At 36.2% G+C, this 15819-nt stretch overlaps 1 protein-coding gene across 1 annotated transcript; it reads left to right on the forward strand.

Moving 5' to 3' along the window:
* The first annotated feature begins 1442 nt into the window (after nt 1-1442).
* Nucleotides 1443-13943, forward strand: NMBR (neuromedin B receptor). Its single transcript, XM_010965648.2, has 3 exons — nt 1443-1907; nt 10415-10763; nt 13255-13943. The coding sequence occupies exons 1-3, from the start codon at nt 1450-1452 to the stop codon at nt 13654-13656; spliced, it is 1209 nt and encodes a 402-aa protein (XP_010963950.2). The 5' UTR covers nt 1443-1449; the 3' UTR covers nt 13657-13943.
* The last annotated feature ends 1876 nt before the right edge of the window (nt 13944-15819 follow it).

The raw sequence follows: 15819 nt of genomic DNA on the forward strand, positions 1-15819 counted from the left end.
CAGTTCTAAGAAGTTTATATTAGACTCAAATGGGGTTAATTTGGAGAATTATTTTTTCTTAGGGACATTCTACTAAAAATAGTGTATCAGATAGATATTGGGTATATAATCATGGGTGGCAATGCTTAGTCATAGATATGCGTATGTTCAGCCTTAAGAGATATTTTCAAGTAAGTTTCCAAAAGAGAAAACTTGGAATTCATTTTGAAAAGTTGGTAAATTCTGCTGAAGTTGAACATACTCAATCATTGCGACCTAGCAAACCCACATCTGGGATTCAAATGTGCACCAGAAGACAGATGCAAGAATATTTACAGAAATACTATTCAAATTAGCTAAAGCTATAAAGAATCCAAATGTCAATCAACATTGGGAAGGATACTCAAACTGTGGTGTATTTACACTGGAATGCTATACAGTGATGAAAAATACTACCCACAAAAATATGGGTGGGTCTCACAGATAGACTGTTGAATGAAAGAAGCTGGACACATGATTAAATAATGTATAACTCCACTTATATGATGCACAAAAGCAGGCAAACTAACCTTACATGATAAAAGGTAGAATGAATAGTGGTTATATTACGGGATAGTGGTTAGACTGTCAGTTCTGAATAGTGATTAAATTGAGCTGTATATTTAAAAATTGTGTACTCTATGTGTGCTATATTTCAATAAAATATCAGTTAAAATAATATGCCAGCTATAGGAAAGAGTTTCTATATTTGGAGAGAGAAAAGTGGATCAAGGAAGAAAAGTAAGGAGGGAATTCTATTCCTCTTTTGTCACTCTTTTTCTTTCCTAAATTCAATGTTATGGCATCAGGGATTTGCCAGCTCAGTCCCCAGATCTTCAGAGGTTCACAAACTTCTTGTCTGGGGCTCCTCCCGCTTGGAGGCGGGTAAGGATGGATTTATAGAGAGAAGCAGTGTGAGAGAGAGGTCTCAGAGCCCCTCCAGTCCCACACAGTGCAACAGGAACTGCAGAAACAAGAGCAAAGCTGTGGGACCAGCAAAGTGCCAACCTCACCACGCTAGTTCTAGCGTTTCAGCTGTGTTTCGCTGGACAGCGACAGGAGGCCTTCCTCCCCTCCCCAAGAAGGGTCTGGCAGGTACTTCTTTGCACACAAAAGGGCTATTCTCCTAGCTATAAACGGGAACAAACCATTGATGACTGAAACAAAGACACAACTGCTCAACTGCTTTGCTTTTTTTTTTTTTTTTTTTTTTTTTTTTAAATTCGGAGCCAGCAGGAGCCAATGTGCCCCTTCTAAAAGTGAAACGCTGGAGCGTGTGGACAGTTCTCACTGGCGCCTTCCTCCTCGGGACAAGGTAGTGTGACGGGTTCCCCGCGGGCGGTAAACTTGTCCTGGCGAGAGGGAATGCCATTAAACCCAAGATACGTTGCTGGGCTGATCGTATGAAAATTCTCAGCGGACTCTGATCGTATGAAAATTCCAGCGGACTCTCCTGGAAAGGATACCATGCCCCCTGAGTCTCTTTCCAACCTCTCCCAGATCACTGGAGTGAATCAGAGCGATTTCGTTCCTGGGGTATCCGAGGGGGATTTCCTGCCGGCCCCGCACGGAACCACGGCAGAGCTGGTGATCCGCTGTGTGATCCCATCGCTCTACCTGCTCATCATCACAGTGGGCTTGCTGGGCAACATCATGCTGGTGAAGATCTTCATCACCAACAGGGCCATGAGGAGCGTCCCGAACATCTTCATCTCCAACCTGGCCGCTGGGGACGTGCTGCTGCTGCTCACCTGCGTCCCGGTAGATGCCTCGCGCTACTTCTTCGATGAATGGATGTTCGGGAAGGTGGGCTGCAAACTCATCCCGCTAATCCAGCTCACCTCCGTGGGGGTATCCGTGTTCACTCTCACTGCCCTTAGCGCCGACAGGTAAGGGCACAGGTGGCGGCGGGGGAGTAGAAAAGCAGCGGAGAGGGGTGGGGAGTGTTCCTGGGGAGGGGAGGGAGGAAGGAAGGGCTGGGAGGAAGAGGAAGAGAGACTGTTTCTGGGAGTTAGAGTAAAATGAGTGAAAATGGACTGAGATGTGAAGCTTAAAAAAGTATAAGAAAAATTTATTTAAAAAATAATTAAAATTGCACTAGTTTAAAAGTAGTTTTAAAAGTGCATAGCCTAGCGTCCCCACTGCCCTCCACCCTCCACACACTTTGGGAATCTTTATCATCCATTTCATAGAGAAGTCATAGAACAAATGTGCAGCCGTGCAACTATCTTGTAGAAGCTTTTTGTGTGTCCTTAAAAACTTAGAGGTGCACTTTCCTTACTCAATAGTTCAATAACCTGAAAGGTAAAGGCTATCTGTCTTAATATTAGGGACGTGTTTGATTTTGATTTTTTTTTTTTTTTTTGAAATAGGGAGGAACATCACTTATACTTACTAACTTAACTCTGCTGTTTTATTTGAAGCAAAAACAATGGGAATTGTAGGTGTTCTTCAGACATGGCTTTACGCATTCTTCTTGTTTTAATACCTCAAGTCAAGTGATAGCCCCCCCCCCCCGCAAAGAGATAGGTACCAAATTTTAGTATCTTAAAACAGTGCCGCACAAATACATCTTTAATGTCACATCTGCTTTCCACATATGTTAAGGGTGGAAAGTGTCCACTGTTCTACTTTGTAGATCAACTAGTTCGACTGTGTCAGTTTTCAGGGTGAGGATATAGAGGCCCAGGGAACATAAGTTCCCTTGGCAGAACTGGGAGGAGAATCCAGTCTTGCTGACTCTAGGTCAAGTGCCACCATCCCAGGCTTTTTATAATTATGACTTTGGGCAAATTTAAGCAAGAGGGATGTCTGGATGGGGTTGGGGCAAAATGTATAATTAAGCATCATTGCAAGGAGCCTTGGTCTAATTCCCTTAGGGGTGGGGTGTTGACTTAGGCTACTTAGGTAAACAATTTAAATTGGATGATTAAGGTGGTATTCACTGTCCTCCTGTTTTAATTTGCATATTAAGTTATTAATGAGCAATGAATCCTCAATTTCCTGGTATTTGCAATAATACCCTTACATCACTTTGGCTTTGAAGAGTTAATCTTCATTGAAGGAAAGACAATATTCTGTGGAGAGCTGAGAGCCATTGTCTTTTTAAGTCAAATACTATTGACTTTTTAGTTTGCATAATATTCTTTCTAAAACGACATTCCTGTAAAGATGAGTGACATTGGGTAAATTATGCACCTCATTTGGGTTATATGACAGCATTCCTATTATCTTTTAAAAAGGCTTTTCAAAATTCCATAATTAAAATGTGACTTTTTAATTTAGTTGCCCTTCTTTATGGGACTCATTTTAATTAGAGAGTTAAAAAACTTCTATTTAATGATTAGAATAAAACTTAATGAATAGCTATCACTGTAGTAGTTAAAATTACTATCATTATGCACTCATTTCTAAAGGTGATCTTAGTAGCAAGACCTAGGGTTAAAGTTTATTTCATAGCACTTTTCTCAGTCTATTGTCATGGGAGCACGTAGATAAATTGGCTCTAACCAAGGTCAGAGAAAATGCTGTTCTTTATATTTACTGACTTTTCCAGTTTATGTGTAGCACGTACTTTGTAAACACGGCATGGCTACCTTAAAAACAATGATAAAGAAAGCCGGACTGCTTTTTCTAGTTGGTGCAGAGTCTACTCATGTTTATCAGTGTGCGTTTGGGAAATTGAAATTAAGAGACTGAAATTACTAATGATAAAATTACACAATATATTCCAATATTCACTTAAATGGTTTGGGAATGTTTTGTTGTATATTGTCTAGACTTCTATTTTCCTTCCAGAACATAGTAATCAAGTGTTGCTTAGTATCTGATCTCCCCACATGTTCTCTCACTAAATATTTTGATTTCTTGTGGATTTGGAAACTAGTATAAGACTAATTGCACTTAGTCCTATGCTCACTTTTTTGGTGTGAGTTTGTTATCCTCATTACCCTATGAAATAAACATTATTATTATTACCATTTAAAAGTGAAGAAAACTAAGGGTTGAAATTAAGCAACATTTTCATGATCTCACAGTGATGGAGCCAATATCTGAACCCAGTTCAAAGCCTGGACTTTTCACCTTTAAGCCCCATTATCACTTTCCCAAGGATAAGAAGTTACTAATAGTTTTCATTACTTAATGGCAGTCTGAGAAGTTAAGTTTAAAACAAAGCACCCAAGAGTAAAACAAGAAAAATGGTTGCAAAAGCTGATTCATTAGATTCAATATGATGAGAGAAATTTGTAAAATTTAACTGCAAAATAAAAGAAACATCTTGAATTCAAAATTAAGAAGTAGTTGAAGCAATAGGGAAAGTAAAAAAAAAAAAAAACACAAAAATTCCTGCTATTAGAGCCTTTAAACAATAAATTCAGTTTGTTAAACCAAATATCCCATCTTCATGAGATGGCTTAAATGTCCTTACCTAAGAAAACAAAGGTAGGGAGTTTAGAAATAGAATCACAGTCATGTAGAACAAGAAACAGGAAGATAGATTTTGGAAAGCATATCCCAGTGTGAACTGGAGGCTTAAATGTTATATATTATTGATGACAGCATCACTGAAATAAATACAATATTTATGAATCTACCTTGAGGCCCTAATCACCTTGCTTGATATGGCCAAAGGGTGGTATGGGTGACATGTTTTGGTACTTGCGATTATTAAGTCTTGACATTCCAAACTCTTTTGAGGAGTTTCAGCTGATACATCTTTAGGAAAAGTCATGTGTGTCCCCTGTAGCTGTGCCTCAGTGGCACACGAGAACGAGAATGGGAGGAGGAGAGACAGGCGTGATCTGAAATGCTGATAGTCGTGCTCTCAGTTTATTTTTACTTTCATCTTGATGAATTTTTATTTTGTTTTTATTTTGAAAATGTACTTCTTTTTCTTGCTTACATCAAATAGCTGCTTAAAAGTATTTGCATATTCTCTGTTGTATCATGAATCGAACAACCCACACGCGCGCGCGTACACGTGCACACAGACACACCACATTCCCACCCCTACTGTTGTGACATGTGATATTGGGTGGGTGGAGCCCCAGAAACTGTACTTACTTATAGTTGCCATTTTAATATCCCCTTCATTATCTATTATAGTAGCTACATTTCCAAACTTAGAATATTATTTCTTTGATTCTTGAAGACATTTTTGGCATCTAAAAACCATTCAAATGCAAGGTACTTTTAAGAATGAGTTCTTCTTTTTCCTTTATAGGAAAAAATTTCACATCATTGGTCTTTTATATAACTGCTAACTAAAATGCATTTATAAATTAAATTTTAAAAATCTATAAAATAATGAAAATGAAATTAATATTAATTTAATGTACTAGGTTATGTTGTTTTACTAAACAGCCAATATTGGATTGAATGCAAAAAAAAAATTGTACCAGATCTGACTGATGGGCTGATATATTAATAATTTCAAGCTTTTGTTTGCTAGTTAGGAAAATCTGATTTAATTCCATAACTGAGCTAGTTCTCTTAGGCTGAACTTTGAATCATTAAATTATTTGGCTATTATACTTAGGCAAACATATTTTCATCGGTGTAATTATTTGTTAGAGTATTGAAACAGATCCAATGGGGGCCTTAGGTCTAACACTTCATAGACCTTCTGAAGCTTTTTCATCAGTCTTTGTCTGGTGGTGAGAAGAAGTGCCTTTATCTGTTTGTTGGTTTGCCACCAAAACTCCTGACTAAAGCTGAGGTCTTATTAACCAGCTGGCCCTGATTAGAGGTGCTTTCTTTAGTCCGCATCCCTGGGCAGTACACTGAGAAGCCCTTGTCTCTCAGGGAATGCTAAAACTGGTGCTCAGAGTGTGCTTTCTAAGCTATTTTGGAGAGTTCACGCTGGTCATTCATACCCCAGAGAATCGTCCCCACTCACCCTACCGATAATCCATAATACCAGAGTGATGACTTATCTATTTTTTAATTTGTTCCAAAGGAATTTAAGGCAGCTTAAAGATAAAGATACAAATAACATACAACAGGAATAAAAAAGGGGGGACAACCAAGTATATGGAAAATAAAAGATGAAAAATATAAGGTGACCCATACCTTGGTGAAATCTGAGTCATCCATTTTTATGAGCGCCTTCTCGCTGCCAATTCAAAAAGGGAAAATTTTTGTTTTGCATAACGAGTGCTCAGCTGGTATTTTTACATAACCATAGAAACAAGATGAATCGTAATCTTAATGTGCTAGTTTTTAATTTAAAAATTAACAGAGTAAATCTTCACTGAATCAGATATCTTTTCTTCATTAATCTCTAATACTTCTAGATTATTTCCCTTTCCCTTCTCCTTAGAAGGAATCTCACAAATTGAATTAGAGAGGTGCTGTATAATTCTCACAATATTACTACCGTTGCCATAATTTATAGAGTACTTTATAGTGTTTGAAGATATTCATCCACCTTGATCTGAAACCTTTAGGACACACTGTAAGTAAGGAAGGGATGCACCACACTGCGGGTTATGGCATCTGGGTGCTAGTCCTGCATCTGTTACATCCAGGTATTCTAGTTGAGAAAAAGTGGTAAGAAAGAACAAAACTCATACCCATAAGGCAATATTTTCCTCATTTGCAAAATAAGACTAGTATCTTTAACCAGAGGTGAGGGACCTAAGGTAGGGTCCTATTGCCTCCTTTTCAGAATATAGAGCAGAGAGAGACCCAAGGAGGAGAAAGGACACTAGTAATTGGTGGGGCAACCAGATGCTCAGTGCACTGCTCCACTGCTCTGCCTGTCTCACTAGTTCTTGTTACCACACCTCAGACAAGCCTCTCATTTTATCATTTATGCTGATTCTATTTGTCTATCACAGTGGATACAAGAACCCTCTAAGATAGACCTTTCAGTCTTCTGCCTGCAGTGATGCATTTAAAGAGGGGCCACCTGTTCTGGCTGAGACATGAGGTCAGACAGTGAAGTTCAACAGTTTCCTTATTGTTAGTTGTCACAAGCAGTGCAGGTCCTTATGTGTGTGTTTCAAAACCCAAAGTAACATTTTACCTTGGTCCTTCCAATTGCTGATGGCTCAGGAGGGTTTGACGGATTTCTAAGGTCTTTAATAACCTTCACTGCATTTTTATTTTCTCATTCTTAACCAATTCTTACTTAAAAGATCTTAGTTTTTATTTGTTTATTTATTACATTTCTGGAAAAACTGATGCTGGTATGAGGTGTAGAGGATTCTTTTCCGGAAAGAGTTGATCCAGTATTTAGTACAAGAGTTAGAGATTTTCATTAAGAATTTCTTTCAACCTCTAACGTAGACCTTCTTCTCTACTTTCTTTTATTATTTGTGGAAATTTGGGGGAATATTTTGAAAATTAAAAATTTAATGGTTATGGTTTAATGCAAATAAATTTTTGGAAAAGAACCACATTTTCAGAGAGAACTAAACATTAAACATCTCATTGGGAACCAGTTTTAGATTATGAAAATGATGTATAGAGATGATTATAGACATTTACACACTTCTGGGAAAATGCAGTTTTTAGAGATAATTTAAAAGAATATGAAATGTTATTTGCTAGCACTGCTGAGGCTTAGTTTCTCCACTGTAAAAATGTCTTTCCAGGTAAAAATGCTATTGATTTTAAATGGACAAGGAGTTTGAATGCCTAAAAATGAATAGAATAGATAAAGCATTTGATTCTTCAGTTGTACACCCTGCTAGAGTTGAAAAAAATACATAGAATCTGTAGTCACGAGATATATGTTATTATGTAGGTGTGAAGATGTAAGTATGAAGAATTCTTCTGCTTACTGGCTTTGTGATCATTTGAACATCATTTTATCCCGTAGCCCCAATGAATTTTTCTGCAAAATGGGTATACTAATCAGTCGTACTGTGCAGAATTATTTTATCAAATGAAACAATTCATGTGCATGCATTTCTAAACTGTGGGTTGCTGCATAACTACTTCTACTATATTACCTATGTGTCAAGATAACATATGACTCACTAATTCAAATCGATATTTTATTCACACGTGCAGTTAATTATCAGGAAATGGGCATTGAAGTGGGGAGCAAAACGAGCATATTATAAAATTCATCAAGATGATCTCTGCTTTCTGTAGCCTTTCCCTAATTCTTTTAACCATAGACTGGCTAGTTCCAACCTGGTGCCTTCATCTAGATGACTTTTCGTTGTTATTCTCCTTGTGAAACCTTCATATCATTTAAGACATACATTTTAATGAGTTAAAAACAAAGTGATTTTTTTTTTGAGGAGAGAATGAATAAAATTTCTAACCCTTCTGTAATTGGGTCCAGTGTTTCTCATTTTTTCTCAAGTGACATCTCACTTATGACATTAATTTTTCAAAGGTTAAGTATAGTCTTAGACACTCTTTTGGGTGAAAAACATAGATATTTTTAAATTAAAATCTTAGTAATTTTATTCAGAATAAAATTCAGAATTTTATTATAGATTAATATCCTTAAAACATTTGATCATTTATCCCTTAGTTTCATTGACTTTTTCAATATTAATCAGTTTTGCTGCTCAGAATTATTTTATCAAATGAAACAAGATGAAAGCATTTTTAAGCTGTGGATATCAATACTCTTAAAACATGATGTAGCATATTGTAAAGGGCAGGCATCTGATTCTCCAAATACCAAACTTCTGCTGGATTCCAGATACTCTCCACCCATAGCACCAGACAACCTCACAGGAAACCTGTGGAAAGATGCGTACTGCGGAAGTCAACTTCTTGAAAGGTGGTTTCTAAACCTGGCTTATATTCAGAATCCCTTGAAAAATCTTATAAAATGCAGACTCTCACATATTACATCCTAGAGACTCTGCACCAGCAAATCTGGGGAGAAACCTAATCCCTTTATCTTTTTTTCAGTTTTTTAGGTGATCCTGAAGGTTGATCCAGCGTGGATATCATTACACTAGACTGTGTCTTCATCTCCCTCCTCTGTTCTCTCAACCTAATAAGCAACTACCACCCCACTCTTATCAAAACTGCTCTCTATAAGTGACCTCCTTGTTGCTCAGACCACATTCCCTTAATACCGCAACAAACACGTATTCAGACCCTACTGTGGACCAGGCGTTGTGTTATACCGTAGAGATACAACAGCAAGCAAGACACAGGATTTGGTTTCAAGGAGCTTTCTTATTTACTTTTAGAGTATTCGACACAGAGGTCTACACTTCTTTATGAAGTTCGCTCTCTCTTTCTTCCTCCTGCTTCCACAGTACCTTTCTCATATTATGCTTGTCAGATTGCTCATATTTAGATTCTTTGTTGGCCTCTGATATATGATAGTTTGAAAAAGAATAAAAAGATTGGGTAGTGCAACTAGAAAGGTTTCCAGAGATATGCCGATGGAGATGTTGAGATGTTGTGATGACTATATGAGCTAAAAAATGATCTAATTTTCATAATATATTTTGTGATATGATTATATTTAATTACCCCTTCACATTAAATTTAGACTGTACACAGATATAATAAGCAAGATTCAAAATAATAATTAATGGAGAAGTATATTTATTGACTGATATTTAATATATGAATGGTAGCTATGCTCTCTTTCTATGCCTCTTGATTAAATGCTGTCTAGTTTTCCATTAGGGATATCTTGCTGAAACTACCTAGAAGAAAAAGATCAAGTTTTTACACATACCTATTACACCACTACATTCAGTGAGACAGTTTTTATACTGAGGGACTATTTCATTTCTAAATTTTTGTAAATATTTGAAAGAAGCATGATTAAACATGTTCATGCTAATTTGGATTGTATTGTTTTACTTTTTGCCTTTTATCCTTTTGAAGATTCATATGAAACATTGATTGGCATACAGCATATTTTCTGACAATTCTATGCTACGCTTTAGCACTAATAGTGACACTTCAGATACTGTTGTTTTAAACTATAATTTCTGGCTTTATAGAATTTGTAAAACATCCCTATCAGTCACATGTATATTATTTAGGATAAGATCCAAGAGGTCCAGGTTCCCTTGCAAGCTAACAATCATCCCTATTGAAAAGGTCTTCTCTATCCATGTTCTCTGCTCCCACTAGGTTTCTTACTTTTAAACCAAGAATTCTGGATGTATTCCTCAATCTGGATCCATTCTGGATCTACTCTGGCAAACTTATCAGGATGAGAGAGTTATAACTTCCATTTCTAACTGAATGAAGACTGAAGTTTTCCCAATGACTTGTAGACAGAGAGACACACTGGAATCTTAGTTATTCACACACTTAGTTAACAGTTTGGGAATAATGGGGTGTTGGTGCCTGTTTTTTAGCAAGTAAGATCTCTGTCTCTCTCTTTTCCTTTCTTTCTCTTTAATTTTTCTTTCTTAAGAGAGTAATTTGAGCTGTACTGTCTTCCCAGGTACAAAGCCATTGTAAACCCCATGGATATCCAGACGTCAGGCGCGGTGCTGTGGACCTGTGCCAAAGCCGTGGGGATCTGGGTCGTCTCTGTGCTGCTGGCTGTTCCCGAAGCGGTGTTTTCCCAAGTGGCGCGCATCGGTGGCTTGGATAACGGCAGCTTCACAGCCTGTATACCCTACTCTCAGACGGATGAATTACATCCAAAGATTCATTCAGTGCTCATCTTCTTGGTCTATTTCCTCATACCCCTTGCTATTATTAGTGTTTATTATTATCATATTGCAAAGACCTTAATTAAAAGTGCACATAACCTTCCAGGAGAATACAACGAACACACCAAAAAACAGGTACTCTTGGGAGGTGTGTGCGGTGTGTTGGGGGTGTGCTGGTAGATGCAGTAAGTGCTATTTTGAGTTCTATTTCATGGACTTTCAACACCAGGAACGATTAGAGCAGTCAGAGCGCACTGGGATGTGCACTGGCCTGAACTAGAAGGGATGTTGAGGAGCCAGGAATTGTCTCTAATGCGTCACCATGTCATAGCTCTGTAAAAGTCCCCTGAGGTTCAGATTATCTGTCATCTGGGCCCATTAGAAATTAACGTCTTTGAAAGTTTTGTTTATGTGCAAATGTTTATGCAAAGAAACATGGAACAAACCAGAAACATTTTCACATTACAAGTATATATATGTATTTATTATTGTTTCTTCGCCCATTAGCTCACTAAGGATGACAGGAAGTCCGAGGGGGGGATGCATCAGGAAAGGACTGTAGGACAGTGCCTGGGATCTGGGGATGAGGTTTGGCTAGGATGCCAAAATGGGAGACTGGGAACAGAGGGCAGCAGACAAGAGTGAGAGTGATTGGAAGGTGGGCTGGTACTTGTGCTTGGTCTAATTCAACTTTATAGCTTTTCTGATAAAGATTATACACTAATTAAAAAAAATACTACCTTATGTAATAAGCACCTTATGTATTCTTTCTTCTCTAAATAATGTATGGTACTAATTTAAGGTAAAACCAATTGTGTTAATTCACAAAATTGTGTTAATCCTGCAATTATGGGACAATTTCAAGTTGTACACTTGTGCACTTCTAAAAATTCTTCCAAAGGGTATTGAGCTTAAGGAAGGTTATGAGTGTCTGCTCCCCAGTTTGAATGAAAATGAGCTGAATCACAGATGAATCACAGATTAAAATATTCTGGGCTGTAGATGGAGGCAGAGGCTGGGGCTCTGGACACTAAGTCTGGGAAAGGTTTCTTGTGTGGAAGCTGGTCTCTGTTTATTGATGTCCATCAGCATCAGGGATCCACACCTGCTCTAAAGTCCTAAACTGTTAACCAATCATTAAAGTAATTGTTAGAAAAATCAATAGATTTATTATCTCAATACCTGGCATCATTGATGCAAAAGTGTCCCGATCAGTCTCCCTGTGCTTTTTCCTTTACACACAACCCTTTTATTCCAAGCCCTGGGACCCAATTTGCATCTCAGTTTGGGTATCCAAATTTTTGCTTTGGTTTCTAAAGTTGAGTTCCTCTTAACCTCCTCACCTCCACTTTTTTTGTTTGTTTTTTAAGGCCTTAGTTCTGCCTTGTTTTGTTTGTTTGTTTGTTTCTTGTGAATTTCCCTATTAGGACTTATAAAGTTTGGCTGAGTAACTGGGCTTGACATCTGCCAAGATGTAATTTCAACCCCAACAGCCTCTCTGTATATTTAAATCTCCAAGTATAGACTGCCAGGAAATTCTTGTTCCTGTGCTCCCATCTGCTAGGGAGGACCCTGCTTAGTAAAGTAAATTTCACATCCACCTCCTTCATATGGCCGAGGTGCCTAACTTTTGCCTCTAGGTTACATCTGCAGTACCACATTCTGCTTCCTGAACCAGACTCCTTTTCACTTGCAACTTTGTTTACTGTCACCACTCCCCAGTATCAGATCTCTTTCAATCCTAAACTTTTCCAGACTTCTCTGGCATATTCTAGTCATCTACCAATAGTTTTAGCTCAGAAAAAATATATTATCTACTATAAATATCTTGGTAAATTGTGTTTTCACTTTCATGTTGCCTTATTTAAATAGTCAAACCAATTAGACAAGTGTGAGCTAAGCTTTGGACCCTAGATGTTAGAAAAAGATTTTTAGATTAAAAAAGATTAAGATCCAATATTTGAATTTTGTGTATTTATCACATTCTTGAAGACCTTCTTATGAAACAGTAAACATAATAGGTGAATTTGTGAAAAGAAAGAAAACACTTTTGTTTTCATTCTAAGCATGGGTAGCCTAACATAGTAATGTTTATAGAATTGACAGTTATGTCAGATGCTTTTGATTTATGAGAGTTAGGAGTTTAAATTAAATCTCAAGGTTTTCTTTTTTTAAATAGATAAGGGTTAAAAAAAGTCATATCCTATTTCAGTAGATCAATGTATCCTATTTAAAATACCCTAAAATAAAAAAATCGAAGCTTGAATATATTCTGTGGTTTATAATTCAATGGATTACAAACAGAAATGATTTATATTTATAGTGATCACAATAAGACTTTAACTTAAAGGAAATGAGTTAAAAATAAGAGATTTTTTAAGATCACAATTTTAACATGAAGGCCATTTATAAGCTGTCAAATATTTTAAAGTGAAACTAGTGCAGTGACCAGGCCAAATAGGCTTCATCAAATTGTTAAAATCATTACCTAGATGAGAAAAATTGTTTTCGTGTTTTGGGATGCATTTGCATGCTAAGTTTTACGTCTTTTGTACCATAATGTGTTTAGGATGTGGCTGGCTCTGTTTTCATTTTAATCAGTGAGACTATTTCCTTATATTTGCAGATGGAAACAAGGAAACGCCTGGCTAAAATCGTGCTGGTCTTTGTCGGCTGCTTTGTCTTCTGTTGGTTCCCAAATCACATCCTTTACATGTATAGGTCTTTCAACTATAATGAGATTGACCCATCTCTAGGCCACATGATCGTCACCTTAGTTGCCCGTGTTCTGAGCTTTTGCAATTCTTGTGTCAATCCATTTGCTCTTTATCTACTCAGCGAAAGCTTCAGGAGGCATTTCAATAGCCAGCTCTGTTGTGGAAGGAAGTCCTATCAAGAGAGATCAACCAGCTACCTACTTAGCTCCACTGCAGTGCGCGTGACATCCATAAAAAGCAATGCGAAGAATATGGTGACCAATTCTGTGTTACAGAATGGGCACAGCGTGAAGCAGGAAATGGCACTGTGATTTTGGCCATTCAACTCACTAACTGGAAAGAACTTACTCTTGTACCTCTGTCAAGTAGCGCAGAACTAAACAATTTTCTCTTCCTATAGCTCAGCTAATTCCTTAGACTATTCCACGAATGACTCAGAAAAGGCAAAACAAACAAAGCTAGCATTTTTCTCTGAACAAGACTTTAAATGACCTTAAAAAATGTATGCATTACTCCTATTAAGAGTGATCCAAAAATGAAATTCTGTATGTGTACAAATTGATATTGCTTCAAAATTGAAGTTGTTTTAGAGCCAACTCTAGCGTATTTAACTTAAATTTGTTTTATCTTGAAGCATGACATAAATTTCTTTATTGACTCAATGATTCGAGTGTAATATTCAAACTTCAAGTATTTGAAATACAAATCATATTTTCCTGGTGAATTTTACTCATAACTAGTACATGTATATATTGCCTTTGAATAAAATAATAGAAAATTGAAAAGGTGGAGCTAATCTTTGTATGATTAATCACAATTTACAGAAATAGCTTATGCTTGTAACTTCTAAGTATATGATTAAAAAGTATGATGACATTTGTATTATGCATAGTGAAATAGATATCCTCTGAATGTGATGTACATTGTAAATGTAAAATAGGGACCATATGTCCTAAATTGTGAAACTACGACTCAGAAATTGGCATGACCATCTTTGTATATATTGCTAAATCCCTGGATAGTTAGGTGATTCTGTATAGTTCTGATATATGTAATTCTGGTGAATTCAACCGTTTACTCTGGTGAGTTCAACCATCATTTCTTGCAATAGCCACCTGACAAGTGTATATAACAGCCACTTGGGAAGTTTACTCTGCATAGTATCACAGTAATCTCTGAACAAATGTCTTGGATTTATTTTACCAAAATGCAAACATGATTTGACTAAAGTCTGAAAGTTACTCCTTCTTAAGCATGTATCAGTAAGTTGAATATTTGAATTAATATATTTCATACTATTTCTCTTTTCAAATTTGCTGAGTCCAATAAGATTCTGTTAATGTACTAACCTCTTTCTTAAACACTCCTAACCCATACTGTAAGATATAAAATATTCAATTATATGTAGCAATAGAAAAAATAAACACAAGCAAATTTCCTATGACTGTTGATAATAATAATGATAATGAACATTAATCAAGTGTTTCCTATGTTCTATGTATAATCCTAAAGCTTTACATGTACTATCTAATTTAATCTTTGATATAACCTCTCAGATGAAAAAAGAAGGATCCAATTTTGATAGAGTATGACATTTCACAATTTGGAGGATATACCTATTAAAAATATACAATATAGCAAGTTTTACAAAAATATCTGATCATGTGAACATATTGCCAGGGCCCTGAACTTAGGCTTTATTCACTACATAGTAAAGCTACTTCTGAAATTTGTCTTGTTATTATCTTTATTTTATAGATCAGGAAATGGAGGCTCAGATTATTAAGAAATTTTAAGCAGCCCCATTGTTTATAGCAGCATTATTTACAGTTACCAAGATATGGAAGCAACCCAAGTATCCAACAACAGATGAATGGATAAGGAAGATATGGTATGTATTTACAATGGAATACTACTCAACCATAAAAAAGAATGAAATTTTGCCACTTGCAGCAACATGAAGGGACTTGAAGGACATTATGCTAAGTGAATTAAATCTGACAGAGAAAGACAAATGCTGTATGATATCACTTATATGTGGAATCTAAAAAGTACAACAAACTAGTGAATATAACAAAAAGAAGCAGACTCACAGATATAGAGAACTATAAGGACCTAATATATATATAATTTAAACTTTAAGAGAATAACATTGTTATATAATCTGGTATCTGATTTGTTTTTCAAGAATGAAAAATAGTTATAAAATATGTTAGAACATTTTTATTTATGCATATTTTATTAAAAATATTCTTCTGAATGATATTAATGGAGTAATAATGACACCACAAGTTTCGATTTTTATTTTTCAAAAAAAGAATTTTAACAATAGCTACATATCTGATTTTTTAATGTTATTAATATTCTCAAACTTTTGATTGCATTTTAGAATTTTTTTTCTGGTTACTATATAACCAGAAAGGAATTTCTAATTTCTTAGAAATTACTGAATTTCTAATTCAATAGAAAATCAG

The sequence above is a fragment of the Camelus bactrianus genome, chromosome 8 (genome assembly GCF_048773025.1).
Source record: "Camelus bactrianus isolate YW-2024 breed Bactrian camel chromosome 8, ASM4877302v1, whole genome shotgun sequence".
Lineage (NCBI taxonomy): Eukaryota > Metazoa > Chordata > Mammalia > Artiodactyla > Camelidae > Camelus > Camelus bactrianus.

What these genes read in the sequence shown, in the direction of transcription:
- NMBR (XM_010965648.2), top strand. Translation starts at nt 1,450, where the DNA reads ATGAAAATTCCAGCGGACTCTCCTGGAAAGGATACCATGCCCCCTGAG. An exon ending in ACTGCCCTTAGCGCCGACAG is followed by an intron (nt 1,908 to 10,414) that starts GTAAGGGCACAG and finishes CTGTCTTCCCAG; the next exon opens with GTACAAAGCCATTGTAAACC. An exon ending in ACGAACACACCAAAAAACAG is followed by an intron (nt 10,764 to 13,254) that starts GTACTCTTGGGA and finishes TTATATTTGCAG; the next exon opens with ATGGAAACAAGGAAACGCCT.